The 16,454-nt window shown below is 44.1% G+C and overlaps 1 protein-coding gene across 1 annotated transcript; it reads left to right on the plus strand.

Annotated features, from left to right (window-relative positions):
• The first annotated feature begins 4,612 nt into the window (after nt 1-4,612).
• Nucleotides 4,613-15,945, plus strand: LOC148833632 (scavenger receptor cysteine-rich domain-containing protein DMBT1-like). Its single transcript, XM_088915258.1, has 14 exons — nt 4,613-4,744; nt 4,904-5,118; nt 7,930-8,135; nt 8,541-8,855; nt 9,619-9,930; nt 10,434-10,756; nt 12,371-12,683; nt 13,542-13,856; nt 14,161-14,304; nt 14,691-14,795; nt 14,949-15,011; nt 15,281-15,346; nt 15,654-15,719; nt 15,860-15,945. Exons 1-14 carry the CDS (start codon nt 4,613-4,615, stop codon nt 15,943-15,945), a joined length of 2,661 nt encoding a protein of 886 aa, XP_088771384.1.
• Nucleotides 15,946-16,454: the final 509 nt, after the last annotated feature.

Raw genomic sequence — 16,454 nt, forward strand, 5'->3', positions numbered from 1 at the left:
TCTACCCAGTTTGTCTCTGATTTTTAGATGCAAGGGGAAAAAGACGATGCTGGGGTCATCCTCCTCTGCTCCCAGTCCCTTCTCTCCAAGTCGAGTCCTGAGTCCAACTGCTGCAATATCCCACAATCCTTCCTTCTCCAGAAGTCCAGCATTCTCTGCTCACTGAGGTTTTTGAAGTTTTCTTAGCAAGGGCTGTTGACTCATCCACCAGGGGGTGGAAGTACCCCTGTGATGTTATGGGCGTGGGCAGAGCTAACTGCCCTGGGCACATTCAGAAATGGCTGTGTATAGATGGCCAGTTGTGGCGATGCACTTGCATTCTGTTTTTTGGGTGCTCCTCTCAATCACGGGCAAACTCAGGCCTGCTTATGAATGATGTGGAATTGCTCAATTTCTGTGCTAAAAGGGTCTTTGATCAGGGCAGGAAACACGGGACAAGGCATGAAACTGCATCAACACTCGACTTTCACTGGCTCTTCAATGCAACTTAAATCTCACAGCTCCTGACACCTGGTGCCCCCACATCCATTCTCCTTACTCTGTGACATCCACACTAGGAAGGCTTGGAGTCCTTGATTAGAGGGAGGGAGTGGACACAAGGAGAAACAAAAACATACCAAAACTAACAATGACACTGGCCACTATATACATTCTTAACATCAATACAGCCTCCAAAACCTGCTGCCCTCCACACACGTTTGTCATTCTGTGACACCTGTACATCACACTGAACAGCACACAGTATCATCCCTTATTTCTTACTGCATTGTGCCACATTGTGTTGTGCAATAATTGGAAATTGTTGGAGAACTATCAACTGTGAGTCATTGTGATGTAAATGTCCAACAATATCACTGTCTGTAGGATTCACTTTGAAAACACTCTCTTCACACAAGCAGACACACAGAATCAGCTTCCCCTGTCTTCAGGAGCCTGTTTCCTGTAGAAGCCGCACTAGAGAGAGAGCTGCAGGAGACAGAATGATTCTGCCAGTATCTTTGCAATCTGACAGGTGTTTTTAACCATGATGGTCTATGAGCTCCAGACCTACATTAAACAGAGTTTTCTGTTGATGTTGCTGCTGCCTTTATAAAAACAAAATCACTGACACACGTGGCATGTGCCTCAGATACAACCAGCACCTCGAAGGGAAAAAATTCTGCCTGTTCGTCCCTGAGCTACAGTCAGAGCCTGCGAGTCCTGCAGTGATCTCATTGATGACTAAAAACTTGGATACAGTGACAATTGAGGTGAATGAAGCCAGTTAAGGATCCATTATGTCAATAGGAGATCGTGTTGGTATGAAAACATAAAGACATTGGTGCTTTGAACTGTGACTGAGGATCACGATTCTTATGTTTATCAAATATTTTTATTTTCCATTTATGTCATTGGGAAAACTTACTTTTAAAGATCCGGTGATCTAAATGTTAATTCATTAAGCAGCTGGCTTGTGTTATTAAAGGTCAGTTGGATGCCCTGTGGATATAATGGGCTCCAGGATGAGACACTGTGCTGGACCTCTGCTCTGGACTGTGTGTCTCAATGGGGGGCTGATCCAGCACTCCCTCACCTGCACACACTCGCTGGCATTGCAGCCCAGAGCAGACAGCATGCAGAGAGTCACTGCAGGCTCACAGGAGGCACCGTGCTGCATCCTCTGAAGGAATAAAACCACAACCGACAGGCTATAGGTCACAAAGCATTAATAATATTGGTAAAGCTGAATTATTTTCAATATGTTAAAACTGGAAAGAAGAAGTTCACTGTGTTGAAAACAATTAGACTCCTTTAATATTTCACAAGTGTATGGCACTGCAGTCTTTGCTCTATAATTTGTAACTTGGCCTCCATCTTTGATAAAGACACAGTCAGTCTTGAAGAGAATGAGTGGACTTGTATTACAGCACCCTGGCATAAATATTTACAGCATCAGCTGGAAAAAATGGATCCAGAGTGGTAGGACAATACTTTCACACTGATTTTCCACAACTTGTCCAAGTGTCAGCAGATTGATCTTCCGAAACCACTTTGATTCAGTAGGTCATGATTCTGTACTTCACAGATTTTGTTAACTGTAATTGTGGCGCGGCCCAGACAGAGCACTCTGGTTGAATTAAACAGGGTGTCTTGTGTGTATGAGTCCTTATAGCGCTGATGGTCACAGTTTTGTCACTCTGCAGCAGATCACTATGGTCAGCAGATCACTCACTATATGGTAGAGTGAAATTTGAACTAATCTACCAGACTTGAGTTGTAATTTACAGTATAATGTTGATTTTGTAAACAAACTGCTTAGACAGGATGTTGTCTTTGATGTGTCGATTAGTTTTTAAAGGCATATGATCTTTCTTGGCAAAAAAAAAAGACATCAAAGACTTTGCAAAAGTGCAGCTGGGGTAGGAGACGTTTTTTTCTCATAAAGTAAAATTTATTAACTATACATGGATCGATCTGAAATCAGGGGGTCCAATTGGTCGTCTCCCTAACTGTGGGGCTCCACCTCTCTGCCTATAGAAGGTGCGCGTGTCTGTGATTGGTGGGCTCGGGTGCGAGGATGTGACTTTGTAGCAGGAGTGATGTTGGGTGTTCGTCTATGTGAGAGCCCAGGACAAGATCAGTGCGCATTGTCGATTTCACACAAGGACCCAGACAAGGATGGAAAAAATCCTTAAGATTTCACTTATTTTGCTCTTTGACCTGATCATCTTTCTGTTAGCAGGTGAGTTCTGGTTAATTTAATCCTTGTTGTTATTTAATTGTTGTCATGGTCCTTCGGTGTGGTACTGGATCAGTGCGTAAAGCCTTCAGTGCTGAAGGTGGCCAGAGCTGTCAGATAATCCCTGTATATCTGAGGTTTAAAATATAAATTAAAAATCTTATCACAGCTCATTAGAAATATTTTTACATTTATGTTAATTATGGAGAGGCACTTTTCTTCATTATTTCTTAATTCAACATGGTTTCATTAAATATTTTTAGGGCTCTACTATGGTAGTAGAAAAATATGTTTTCTGTGATCCTAAAATGTAAATAATACTAAGAGTAATCTTCAATCTTCTGTGTCAGAAGGCTTCTTTCAGGATATTTCTCTTAAAATGATGGAATTTTGATCTATCTTCTTTATTCACGGAGCACTTTTCAATTTTTTTTAAGTATCTAGAAAAGAGAGTATAAACCTGAAACCTGAACTCTTTTTAGTCTAAATATGTACAGTGATGGATACCTTAATCAAACTCGAAAATGAAAAATAATTGATTGGAGCCTGAATAATATCCTGATAATTATTCAGGGAAGGATGACTTGACCTACAGTAAAACACTTACCAGTAATACACAGTCCTGTCAGGTCTCTTCTTTTCCCTCAGCTGTGGAGTGTTTTTTTTATTTTGGGTTTCAACGTTTTGTTTTTAAAGTTACATATAGAACTCAACCAGCCTCTTCTTACAGGAAACAGGATCTGGGTACAGGGCTCAGAGAGGACTGACGTTTCTCTCTCTAGCTCTTTGTTTTCTCAAATGATAAGATATGATTATTCAGCAAAAGCTAACAACCTTCACATAAGGAGGTGTCTGTTAAACACTTCATTTTTCTGTGTTTTATCTTTTGTGGCAGTATATACTTTAAGCTGGGTATTGTGAAATTATGAAAATAATTGGCATATCATTTATGTATTTTAGAAGTGTTGTGGATGATTATTGAAGTTTGTCAGTTCTCAATGTAATTGTGCAGGTGTTGAAGTGCTCAGATGCTGCATACTGATCCTGACGTTGTATTTCAATATATTCATTCATTCATTTTTTTAATAAAATAAACATTATCACAACAATGTAGACCAGCACACACTCTCCCAAAGAGAGTCCTTTCTCTATCGTTCCATTTGGCAAGTGGTCGTAAATGCTGGATTAGCACCATGAAAGAGTCCTTTTAAGCCTTTAGGGTGTTACCACTCACTGTAGTACATGTCTCTAAAGCAGTCCTGGCTCTGAAACGGCTGTTGTCCAGTCCTCTGCAGGAGCTTCCTCCTCAGCCCCTGTACAGGGCCCACAGTCCTTCCCAGCGCTCCTTCTCCATGGAAAAGCCCCACCTGGCTCCGTCGGGCTTCACCCTTCCTCAGAGGTCCGCGAGGATCCTCTCCTCCAGCTCCCGCACTCCCCTCTCTGTATTGTGCCAGATATGAGTGTTCCTCTCATTCCGCAGTTCTTGTTTTGTGAGGGACACCAGCGGCCACAGCAGGTACTGTGTCCCTCTGTCCAATCCAGTTGGTGCCAGCCCCAGCACCTAATCCTAACCCTAACCCAGCAGGATGCACAAGAGTCTTAGCACCGTTCCCGCTCCCAGGAGTTGCATTGGCCGTCCAGTTGAGGTCCTTTAACTTATTGGCCAGCCCCTTTGGCTACGTCCTTTCCCAGGTTTCTCTGGGAATCTGCAGCCTCTCTCCGGTGACAGGTTCCCCCCTCACCTTCTGGTACAGGGCTCTGTGGTTGATGCAGAGCACCAGTTGCCTCATGGTCTCATAACTGTGGCTCCACTTGACAGCGAGAGTGTAGGTCCCCGGTCGCTTTTCTGCTTTTGGTGCAGTGTTTGTCCACTGGATCAGGTGCCTCATCGGGATGGAGAGCCACAGCCTTGTATTTGTGGCTGACCGCCTGCTGCAGCACCCAGACGGAGGTTGCAGAGGAAGATGCAGCTCGAGACCTTCCGACACCATCGTCCTGTCCTTCCAGGACACCATGGTCCACATGGTCTCAATACCGTCACTTTCCCTGTGAGGGTCAGCGACTGTGTCTTCCACAGACCCAGCTTCACGTTCACCTCGGTGATCCACTCTGTCCGCTTGATGGTCTCGTTGTCCTGGCTCTGGAACGGAACCCCCAGTAACTTAATGGGCTCTGTCCTTCCAGGGTCCAAAGAATTTGACCTTGCTCTTTCAGCATTTGAATGTCAAGCACAAGGCCCTGGAGTACCGCTCCATCACATGCAGCGCTCTCTGCAACCCCCTGTCCGAGCTCAGGAACGGCGTCTGTGTACTGGAAGATTTTGAGTACCCTCCCCCCTCCCCCCCGGTTTTTGCCAAGCCATCGAATACTGGGTCCTGTCTCGCCATCTCTGCCACTGGGTCTGTAAATAGAACATAGAGAAGTGAAAGAGGACACTGTTGTCTGACTCTGGACTCCTGGGGGGATGAGATTTAATTCATAATTAAAGTTAATTGAACCTCTTTCAGTTATTTCTTGGAGGAAACCAGGGTATCAGCTTCAACAACATGGCTGGGAAGCTTGTTCCACACTCCCACCATCCTTTGGGTAAAGAAGTACCTCCTAGTCATATTTTACAGTTATAATAGTACAGTACTTCCATTTAGTTTCCACTCCAGTCCTTTGGAGTCCTGCGTTTTATGTTTGACTGGTCATTTTGAAGAAATCTGGATTGACCATGTCAGTACTTTTGAAGATACTGAATCTTTGTATAGGATACCTCACTAACAATTTTCAGTCCCTTCAGTCTGTCCTTGAAGTCCTCTTCTCTGGACTGATTGCAGAGCATCACTATGTTTTCTTAATTTTCACACATTTTAAATTATACCTAATTAGTGTATTATACATTTTTAACACATCACTTTTACGGGTGGAGCAGTGGCTCTGTGGTGCAGGATCTGCGCCTGCAACTGGAAGGTTGCCGGTTCAAATCCCACAGCCTGCAGAGGAATCCTGCTCTGTGGGGCCCCTGAGCAAGGCCCTTAACCCTAACTGCTCCAGGGGTGCTGTACAATGGCAGACCCTGCGCTCTGACCCCAAGCTTCTCTCCCTGTCTGTGTCTCCATGGAGAAAAGCTGGGTAATGTGAAAAGATGAATTCCTAATGCAAGAAATTGTATAGGGCTAATAAAGAAACATTAACATTGATTTAAATTCCACTCCTTTAACTGTATATCCTAACATTTTGTTTGCATTTCCATCCCTTCCTCACATTGTCTAGACAACACACTGCAAACACCAAGTCTTTTTCAGCAGTAGCCTCTTCTACTGTAGGTCAGTATTTCCCGCTAAGTAATATTACTTTGTTTCTGCTTCCTGCATGTTATACCCTGAACTTATTTACCAACGACAAAAATTAAACCATGAATTTCTTCCATGCCAGTCATGATGTGTGTTTTTTCAATTTCTTGTTATAGTGCGTATTTAACGTAGTTATAATTCAAGAACAGTGAGAGCAGGTTTGTTGTTCTTTCTCAGTAACGTTTACTGTGATTTTGGATTATATTTCAAGACAGACAGAGTCAACTTTAAAATCTTTTATATCTTGACCTCCACTGCTACATACTCAAATAGTTTACAGAGGGAGAATTTTAATGTGTACTGTAGTATTTTGGAATATTAACTACAACTCGAACAACAATACCATTCAATTTTTTTTTTCTATGCACATGTACTGTACAGTATGTTAATTTTACAATTACAACTGTACTGAACCGAATGAAAACTTGGAACTGTAAAATATTCATTTAACATATACGCACAACCCTATATTTTTCCATATTAATTACTGAAATAAGTAAAAAATGTGTAATTATTAACCACTGACAAAATACTTGTTAACCGTAGCTTTTCTACAAATCGATAAGGTGTGCATGGACTTGGAGAAAATGCAGCACTACAGGAATTCCTTGCATTTTTTTTCTTCGTTTTCTGACTATTTTCCTCTTCTTCAGGATGTGAGGATCTGAGGCTGGTGGGTTTTGGAAATCGCTGCGATGGAAGAGCGGAGGTTTTTAAGAATGGGCAGTGGGGGACAGTTTGTGCTTTAACTTGGCATTCCTCAAACAGTATTTTGGTGTGTAATCTGCTGAAATGCGGAATGTTTGATGGGGACATGTATACCCCAGGAGCATCTGGGCCCATCTGGCTGAGTGGAGTTCAGTGCAACGGAACAGAGGCGAGACTACTAGACTGCCAGTCTGATCCACAGGTTTCACAATCCTGCACTCATGACCATGATGTCAGAATTAAATGTTCAGGTAAGAATCCTTCATTGAGTATTTGCAATTCAGTGAAAAAAAAAACATACTTTTTTGGCACAGAATGAATGCATTCAGGAAAAATGTTGTAATTCAAATGTTTTACTAAAATGGTTCAGTTCCTCTAGCCTGTCAGTCTAGTTCATTCCCTTAAGTCCTCGTCCATCCTGGTGTTCAAACGTAGTAGGAACTATTCTGAAAAGATGTGCAGCTGTAAATGTTGTCAGATACTGTATGTTTCCTCTTACGATTGAATCAAGTTGGATTGAATGTTTATGCAAACTACTAGTTAGTTTTATGCTAGCATTTAACTTCTTTTCCTCATTAGACTGATCACTTTGAGCAGCCAAAAGTACAAAAGCAGATTAAAAATAAACAATTTAAAATACTGTATGTGGATGCATCATTTGTAAGTCAACAAACAGGAACATCTTTGAAAAGGGCTGATTATTTTTGTATCTGTATCTACCACTGTAAGCAGTTGCTAAGTCAATGGAGAGCCTAGCCTGACAGCTCATCTCCCTACTGTGGGCTTCCACACACTCTGAGTGCTGAAGGTGCAATCAGGCCAGCTGAGCCTGTTTCTGTTTCCACTCCTCAATTATCTGGTGGCCATCTTGGCTCAAGGTCTCAACTCTGGGCCAAGATGATGCCATCTATGACATTCCTCACTTAAAGAAGATTGTCTTTGTTCTTCTTCAATTTATATGAGCTTTTGTGTTTTGTTTCTAGTTGACCATTACTAGTACTTTGGATGAATACTTGTATTCCTAGTACACAAACATTCAGTAAAGTTAATGATCTTTGCATTAGAGAACACTGTGCGGCTGTCTGGGGGATCATGTGATGGAAGATTAGAGGTGAATCACAGGGGCACCTGGGGGTCAGTGTGCTCTCAGTCTGTGGACTCCAGAGACGCGGACGTGGCCTGTAGAGAACTGGGCTGTGGAGTCTCCAGGGCTGTGCTGGGAGGAGCCTCTTCAGGACAGGGGACTGGGCCCGTCTGGGCAGATGAGATCCAGTGTCAGGGTGATGAGGAGAAATTGATCCGTTGTCCAGTCCTAATGAGAGAGCAGCACAACTGTACACATGCGGATGACGTCTCCATTGTCTGTTCTGGTAAGAAACACACAATTTGTAGCTTATAAACATGGAGATAAATTGCAATCTTAAAGACTGCAGAGACTGCAAGTTGTAAAGGATGGAGCGCTGAATGGAGCAAGCTGTTTCAAGGTTTACTTAAGATTTTCTTCATTTTTTAAGCATTTAATTACTGTAAAGAATTATGTGAACAAATCACCATTTTGTTTGCTGAATCCCAATTTTGGTTAATTATTTGACTGAAATTTTGATCACGTGAATGTGAAGTCCTGCAAATAAAAAGTCTAATTACAGTATGATTTTTTCACATGAATATGAAGACCTGCGAAGTATCAATTAATCCAGCATTATCTATGGGAGATACATCTTCTGGTCTCTTATCCCACTCACTGCCTTGTCTTGTGTCCAATGTCCTGTGTCCAGGCTACACTGACTTCAGGCTGGCCAGCGGTCCTGACCGGTGCTCTGGCAGAGTGGAGATGAAGTTGGGGGCTCAGTGGGGGACAGTCTGCGATCAGGGCTGGGACCTCCGGGACGCCACAGTCCTCTGTCAGCAGCTGAACTGCGGCTATGCTGAAGCAGTCCTGGGCCCGGCCAGATTCGGACAGGGCAATGGCTCCACGTGGACCGATGTGTTCGACTGTGAGGGCACCGAGACTGAGCTAAGACACTGTCCCATCTCTCCATGGGCTCACAGCTCCTGCAGTCACAGCAGAGATGTGGGAGTGGTCTGCTCTGGTGAGTCCTGCTCTCTCCTGTACTGTAACTGGCCATTTTTATTTAAGGTTCGTGAGAAAGAACTTCCACAGTGAGGTAATGTATGAGCTAATCATCAGTTCAGTGCTTACTCAGAAAAATGGGACATTGTTTAAATTATTAATATTGTAACAGATACGGCCCTGCGCATAACAGGGATCTAATCTGCCAGGGGTGAAGAAGGTCTTCTTTAGCTCAGCCGGCAAGAACCTTGTTGAGCGACACTGGAGACCTGGGTTTGTGCCAGGGTGGGGCAGGAGGGGCGAGGGCACAAGCCCTAGAACCCAAATCTGTTATAATATACAACAGAACATTATGATGTTGTGCACCCATACTGTGCATTTTGGGTAGTTCAGTTGTATGACTGTGCTCATTTTATGTTTTATATTCAATTGTTTCTTCTTTCTTATGAATCTGACAGTGTCCAAATTAGTCCAAAATCATTATTAATATGTCTGTAATGTACACTGCTTTCATAATGGCAAATTATTATTACTATTAACTACATTACAAAAATGAACACATTGCTATTAATAATTAATGCATATTTATATTTGGAGAATTATAGGAAGAGAACTGAATACATAATGCATTGTTTCTGAAACAGCTGTGTTTATTCTAAACAAAGCTAATCTCTTGTTAATGTTCTGATTCTGAAGTGATTAAACCTCCCACAGTCTTTAGATACGGGCTCTTTTTCACTGTTAAACTCCTGTCTGTCTCCTGTATTGCCTGACTCTGCCAGGAGCGGAGGGAGGGGTCAGGCTGGTGGGAGGAGCCGGGCGCTGTGACGGGCGGGTGGAAGTCTTCTCCAGCGGCAAGTGGGGGCAACTGCTGGACTCGTCCTGGACAGACTCTGCCGCCTCGGTGCTCTGCAGACAGCTGGGCTGCGGTTCGGCTCTAGAGACCTCCAGCTCCTCTCGCTACGGGCCGGGCCGCAGTGACGTGTGCTTCTCGGGCGTCTCGTGCTCCGGGAACGAGACTCACCTGGGGAACTGCAGCCGCCCACAGCCGGTCAGCTGTAGCTCCGGGAGTGACGTGGGAGTGCTCTGTGAGAGTGAGTCCGTCTGCAGGACAACACGCCTGCCCGAAACACACACTGGAGCTTAGTGAACGAGACAATGTTTCCATTAAAGGCAAAAAAACTAAATTTATCCTCTTTTATGCAGAAGTTTAAGATTGTATTTGCTAATACACTTATTTTGTGAAGAGCATTATATTTTCCTAGTTTTGAAAATACAAAAGACATTAAAGGGGAGTAATTACACAAAAAGTGTTACTTAGATACAGTATTGTTTTTCCTATAAGCAAAATATAAAGTAGCTGAATCATGTTACTTTTGATCCAGTTACTTTACTGACAGTATTAAATACAAATGTGTTTTTTTTACAGTTGTAGACTATTATAAAAAGTCACTTCTGTCTTCGTTTAGAAAGTGAAAGAGGTCTCACGCTGTTCTTCCTTCCCAAAAGAGATCCTGTCGTTTCTTCTCTGTGTCTCAGTGAAAGAGCTCAAGCACACAAGAGTGAGCAGAGTTCCTGCTGTTTTCCTCTCCCACAGAACACGGGCTCCTCCGGCTGTCCGGGGCGGAGAGCCCCTGTGCTGGGCGGCTGGAGGTGTATCACCAGGGCTCCTGGGGGACAGTGTGCGATGACTCCTGGGACCTGGCGGACTCTCAGGTGGTGTGCAGGCAGCTCCAGTGTGGGACGGCCGTCCGCGCCCCAGCGCCAGTGTCCTTCAGCCAGGGCGCCGGACCCATCTGGCTGGACGAGGTGGGCTGTCTGGGGAACGAGTCGTCTCTGTGGGAGTGTCCCTCCAGACCCTGGGGTCAGCACGACTGCGGACACAAGGAGGATGTGACCATAGTGTGCTCAGGTGTGACAGCAACATTCCTCATCAGCAAAGAAATATATTTCATTAATATTAATCTGCCAGGAAAGAAGGACAATTAATGATCACTATGGTCACAAGGAAAAAGTCTCAAGCCATCAGTCCTTTGGTTTTCTGTGTCTCACATCACACTGAAAAGATCATTTCCCTATTGCATTTATGATTAGATTAAAAAAGGTTAAGAAATGTTAAAAATGTAAGGTTTAAACTGCAAAAATAAAAAAAATGTTAAAAATATGCCATTCTAACAAAATAAAAAGTGATTTTTTAATGTTTTTTATGAAAAACATTTTTTTTTCATTTTTCATTAGCCATTTCTTTAATGAAATGGAAAAAGCCTGTATATAGTTTATTTCTCATTTTTAACATAATTTTTGTCTGTTCATCAAGGCTCGTTTAGAGTAACAGATTTTTATCACCAGCTATTGCAGCACCTCTTAACTGTCAGCTGTGATGACCCAGGGCTGGTGCCTGCTGTCTGTCTCTCTCCCCTCTGTGGCACAGTGGGTAGGAGTCTGGCCATATAATTGGATGGTTGAGGGTTCAAATCACAGGTGCAACACTGATGTACATTTGTCTCCTGAATTACTCCAGTTAAGTCCCCAACTGTATAAATAGGTGCAATTTTTATTTATAGCCTCTCCTAAATTATAAATTATTAGTAATTGCCTGGCAGTGTAGTTAATCACCAATGACTCTGTCTCTCTCCCCAGAGTTCAAGCAGCTGAGGCTGGTGAGCGAGCAGTTTGAGTGCGCAGGGAGAGCTGAGGTCTTCTACAACGGCACCTGGGGGAGCATCTGTGATAATGGCATGGAGGCTCTCACAGCTACACTGATATGTCGCCAGCTGAACTGTGGGGATCTCAGTAAATTTTATACCCCTGACGATGGGTCAGGTCTCAAATGGCTTAAAGATATTCGGTGTAAAAAGTATGATGTGTCACTGTGGCAGTGCTCCCATTCCCCTTGGGATGAGAACAGCTGTGATGACATAGACGTAGCAGGTTTAATTTGCACAGGTACAGTGTTTTACAGATTTCTTAATACAGTACTTTGTAATACACCATTGCACTGTGTCTAGAAACTATTTAAAATTATACTTCAAGTTTCTTTTTTCCCTGTGTGTACAGTAATAGAGTGTAACTTACAGATTTATAATTAAATTCTTTACAGGTAAAAGAGATAAACCAGCACTCACCACCCCAAGACCTTGTACTGAACACCCAGATCAGCCCCACTGTCCAGGTAACATCATGGTGATGGGAGACTTCTGTTTCCCTGCTCTTCAGTGTGCTGGATGTTAGTCTTGTGTCATGTGAAGTAGGGGCCTCAGCTTTTTTTCCTTATGGAATGTGAGCTTGAAGAGCTTCTTCTTTATGGAGGGGGGGGGTAAGGTAAGGTGGAAAAGGTGGACACCCAAGTAGATTTTTTTGTGGGGGTTCTCCTTACAAGTTTTTACTATCAGATGAAGAGGTGTGTTGCATGTCATTCTTGTTAGGTTTTCCCTTACTATGGCTTTCTTGGTTGCAATCTAGTTGACAAGATTTGACTGAGAGCTTTGTATTTATGCCCAGACCTGACTCAGTGTTCCCCTTCTCCCTGCAGAGACAGAGAGGCTGCGGCTCGTGGGAGGGGTCAGTAACTGCTCTGGCCGGGTGGAGGTGCTGTACGGGGGCTCCTGGGGGACGGTGTGCGATGACTCCTGGGACCTGCGGGACGCCCAGGTGGTGTGCAGGCAGCTGGGCTGTGGGGAGGCAGTGAGCGCTGGGACAGAGGCCTCCTGGGGGGAGGGGAACGGGACGGTGTGGCTGGACGAGGTGACCTGCAGGGGCAGCGAACTCCACCTGTGGGACTGTGAGCACGCCGCACTGGGGCAGAGCGACTGTCGCCACAAAGAGGATGCAGGAGTGTCCTGTGCCAGTGAGTCTGATTGCACAGAGAGTGCTGTAACTAGGATACAACAGGATTGGAGAAATTAGAGGCTCTATCCTGATGACATCCAGCGGTAAGACAAAGCAGTACAGCAGTTTTATCACTGCAGCTACGCTTAAGTATAAGGAATCTAAAATGTGGTTTTATTCTGCAAGAATATTTTGGTCATTCCTTTCAGGACTTGGTATTGCTTTCACTTTCAGAGCCAAGCTTTACCCTAAATCATGGCCTGTTACACCTGCACAGCTCAAGATGTCTGCTATCCCATCTGTACCTCCCTGTACTGCACAAACCACCCCCACTCATGACACCTGATCATGGGGAGTCTCACAACAATCCACAATATTCTCTTCACTTCTGGTCTTCAGATCAGCACCAGTCTTATATATTATAGTTCAGAGGTTCCCAGTCCTGATCCAGAGACACACAAACACCTGCTGGTTTTCACTGCTGCTGAGCTCTTGACTTAAATCCTTAACTGAACCAAAAAGCTACCTGCTGAGAACCTTGGGGATTTTATTTGTTCTCAGTTTGGAGTTTAAAGTTACCATAGAAACGCAGGAATTGAAAGGCAGACCTCCTTCACATTAGGGAAGTGAAAATAAAAACATTCAAATTAAAGCCATTGTCAACTGTATTAGTAATTCGGTTATTTACAGTAGTTCAGCAGGTGTGGGGATCACCAGGACCAGGACTGAGAACCCCTGCTTTTTGTCAAAAACAATACTGTGTCTGTCACAGGCTTGAGGTTTTCATTGGTTTTGATTTGTAACGAATCTGCTCCTCACAATCATGGGTGGCATCTGTCTATAATCTCTTGTTTGTTATGTGATTTGTCGCACCCAGAGCCGGAGAGGATAAAACTGTCCGGGGGCCCCAGCGCCTGCTCTGGCCGGGTGGAGGTGCTGTACGGGGGCTCCTGGGGGACGGTGTGCGATGACTCCTGGGACCTGCGGGACGCCCAGGTGGTGTGCAGGCAGCTGGGCTGTGGGGAGGCAGTGAGCGCTGGGACAGAGGCCTCCTGGGGGGAGGGGAACGGGACGGTGTGGCTGGACGAGGTGAACTGCAGGGGCAGCGAACTCCACCTGTGGGACTGTGAGCACACCGCACTGGGGCAGAGCGACTGCCCGCACAGGAGGAGAGCAGGGGTTCGCTGTGCTGGTGAGTGCAGAGAGAGAGCTAGTGGCATCTTTAATACATCATTTTCAAACATTTCTGAGCCCTGTTTTCTACAGTTAACAATACAATATATCAGGGACCTTAACTTCAAAACCTCATCGTTATAAAAACACCTCGCAGTTCAGTGGGGTCTGAACTTTCACATACTTTGCTTCATATGGTTTCAAGCTTGACTCAGTGATTCTTTGTGTGACTGACATCTCCTTTGCATCAGATCATCCCCACCATAGACAACTTGGAAAATGCTCAGAAAAAAAGCATCAGCCTGTTTCCTCCTCGGTTTCAGATCCCCCAAAGCCCAGACCAGCCCCTCAGGCTCCAGGAGGCCAGTCCTCTCTGTGGATAGTCTGCATCGTCCTGGGAGCTCTGCTGTTCGTGGCTGCTGCCCTGGCCTGTGGGCAGAGACAGAGGAACAGAGCCCTTCAGAAAGGTGAGCTTGGTCTCCCCACTGTCTCTACCAGTCAGAGTCTGTATTGTGTTCGACAGCACAGCAGTGCTGATCAGGAGCAGGTCAGTGGTGTCTGATCTCACATCCACAGTACTGGTCTGGCTCTGATCTGACAATGAAGTGAAGAAATGGTGAATGGTGCCTCATTTACAAAGATACACTGGGGAATCACAGTTCTTTTCACTGTGAAATATGTTTCTTTCACTGTGTTTAAAAATTGACATTTTTTTCTTTCTGTTTTAATTTGTCTTTTATTTTTGGTTGTTGAAAATGAGAAACTGCCCTCTGCATACTAGCAATAAGCAGTCAATGAATAACGTTTGTGCGATGTCCCGACATTAATGTGCCTGTTCTTCATCTCCAATCAGAGATTGCTCAAAGGGAAATGACCTCCTTACCCTACCAGGATGCTCTATATGAGGAAATCAACTACAAGCTCTACCAGCAGGGACAGTACAGACAGCACAGAAAAGGTTAGCTGCCCATCTGCTTCACTACTGTCTTCTTCCCGAAGCTGGTGTCAGTTGTGCAAACATTATTCCTGTTAGAGGAGTAGAAGGGGTCTAGTGAGGAGAGGAGTCTCTCAGCAGCTGGAGTGACTGTCCTGTCTGATCTCTGTGCTGCAGGGAGTGATCTCTCTGGAGGGCTGGACTATGATGATGTGGCAGATGAGGACAGTAAAACTCCAGGTAAGACAGTCTGGGGCCTGAAGTGATTGTGATCATTGTACCTGTAGCAGATTTTAGAGTAATGAATTGTGCATAAATAAAAGGATGAAGTCCAGGGGCACCACCTCAAAGTGTCAGGACCATGGGAGCTATTGCAAAGGTATGTATTTAACAACAGTGGTAAATTATCGGAACTGGGTATGAATCAATGTGTTTGAACTAATCGAAGTGAATGGTGCAGACTTTACTCACCGCTTGCAGATACAATTGACTGAGTCTCTTCTCTCCAGGGAGTCTGTCTGGGGATGATCTGGACTATGATGATGTGAAGCAGGGTGGAGAGACCTCAGTTCCAGGTAGAGCCACACCTGTTTCTGAGTATTTTAAGCTGTGTGTATTCTACTGTATATGACTTTAAATGTATGAAACAAACGTCAGTAGGAATTATTTTATTTATCATTGTGGTAAAGTAATATTTTTTTAATGGCAAGGCATATGGGAATGTAAGGTAGATATTGGATATTGTTTTAGTGTATATATATTCTCATCATCTTGTTCTGTAGTGTGTACTCAGGGTCATTATCAGTAGTGTGTATTCAGTGATATAGTGATGATATACTGTAGGTTTCTCAGTAACTCTCCAGGTGACTCTCTTCTCTCCAGGGGGTGTGACTGAGGATGATCTGGTCTATGATGATGTCCAAGAGGCAGATGGGGCCTCAGTACCAGGTAGAACCACAGCTGTTTGTTAAGACCTGCAGAACTGATAATGAGAATCACTCTACTTTAACCACAACCGTATAACTTGAGCTGAAATACGATTCAAACTAATACTGAAGTGGTGAACTGAGTGTTTCTGTCTCTTGCAGGGAAAGCCCTGGCTGGGAGAGTCTCCCCAGAACCTTCACTCCTGGGTGACAATGAATACGATGAGCCCTATGAGCAGAGCAAGTGACCCCCTGAGCCACAGCAACTCTCCAGACACAGCAGACCTGCAGCATCGTGTTTCATTGATCTTCCATTCCTTTTAAACAGGCAGTTCATAACCTCCAGTTTTATGTGTTATATATTATATTCAATCATGCTCTTGTTGAGTGTTATATATTAGATGCAGTTATACTCTTGTTGTGTGTTATATATTATATATAGTTACGCTCTTGTTGCGTGTTATACCCAGGGCCAGCTCCAGGCACCAGCAAAGCAAGCACAGGCACATTTCCAGGTATTTCGTATTTCGTCCATCATATTCTTTCTGGAAAAATCTACCAAAACACAAAAGAAATACAGAGAGGTTGCCTGGCATGTTCGGCTCGAAGCTGTTTGAGGCTCTTCGTTGAAAGATAATCTTTTTCAGTACTCCTGTGTAAACATCGTCACTGGTAAAGTTTGGATGATTTTCTTTTCAGCAAAACCTTCACCCTATTGACATTGTCAGAAAATGCATACATACCATAAGACACTTTT

Source organism: Atractosteus spatula, chromosome 5, assembly GCF_055471065.1.
Source record: "Atractosteus spatula isolate fAtrSpa1 chromosome 5, fAtrSpa1.hap1, whole genome shotgun sequence".
In the NCBI taxonomy this organism is placed as follows: domain Eukaryota; kingdom Metazoa; phylum Chordata; class Actinopteri; order Semionotiformes; family Lepisosteidae; genus Atractosteus; species Atractosteus spatula.

Coding starts and splice junctions, on each gene's coding strand:
- LOC148833632 (XM_088915258.1), top strand. CDS start 4,613: ATGGAGAGCCACAGCCTTGTATTTGTGGCTGACCGCCTGCTGCAGCAC. Junction 8,136..8,540: donor CGTCTCCATTGTCTGTTCTG/GTAAGAAACACA, acceptor TCCTGTGTCCAG/GCTACACTGACTTCAGGCTG. Junction 13,857..14,160: donor AGCAGGGGTTCGCTGTGCTG/GTGAGTGCAGAG, acceptor CCTCGGTTTCAG/ATCCCCCAAAGCCCAGACCA.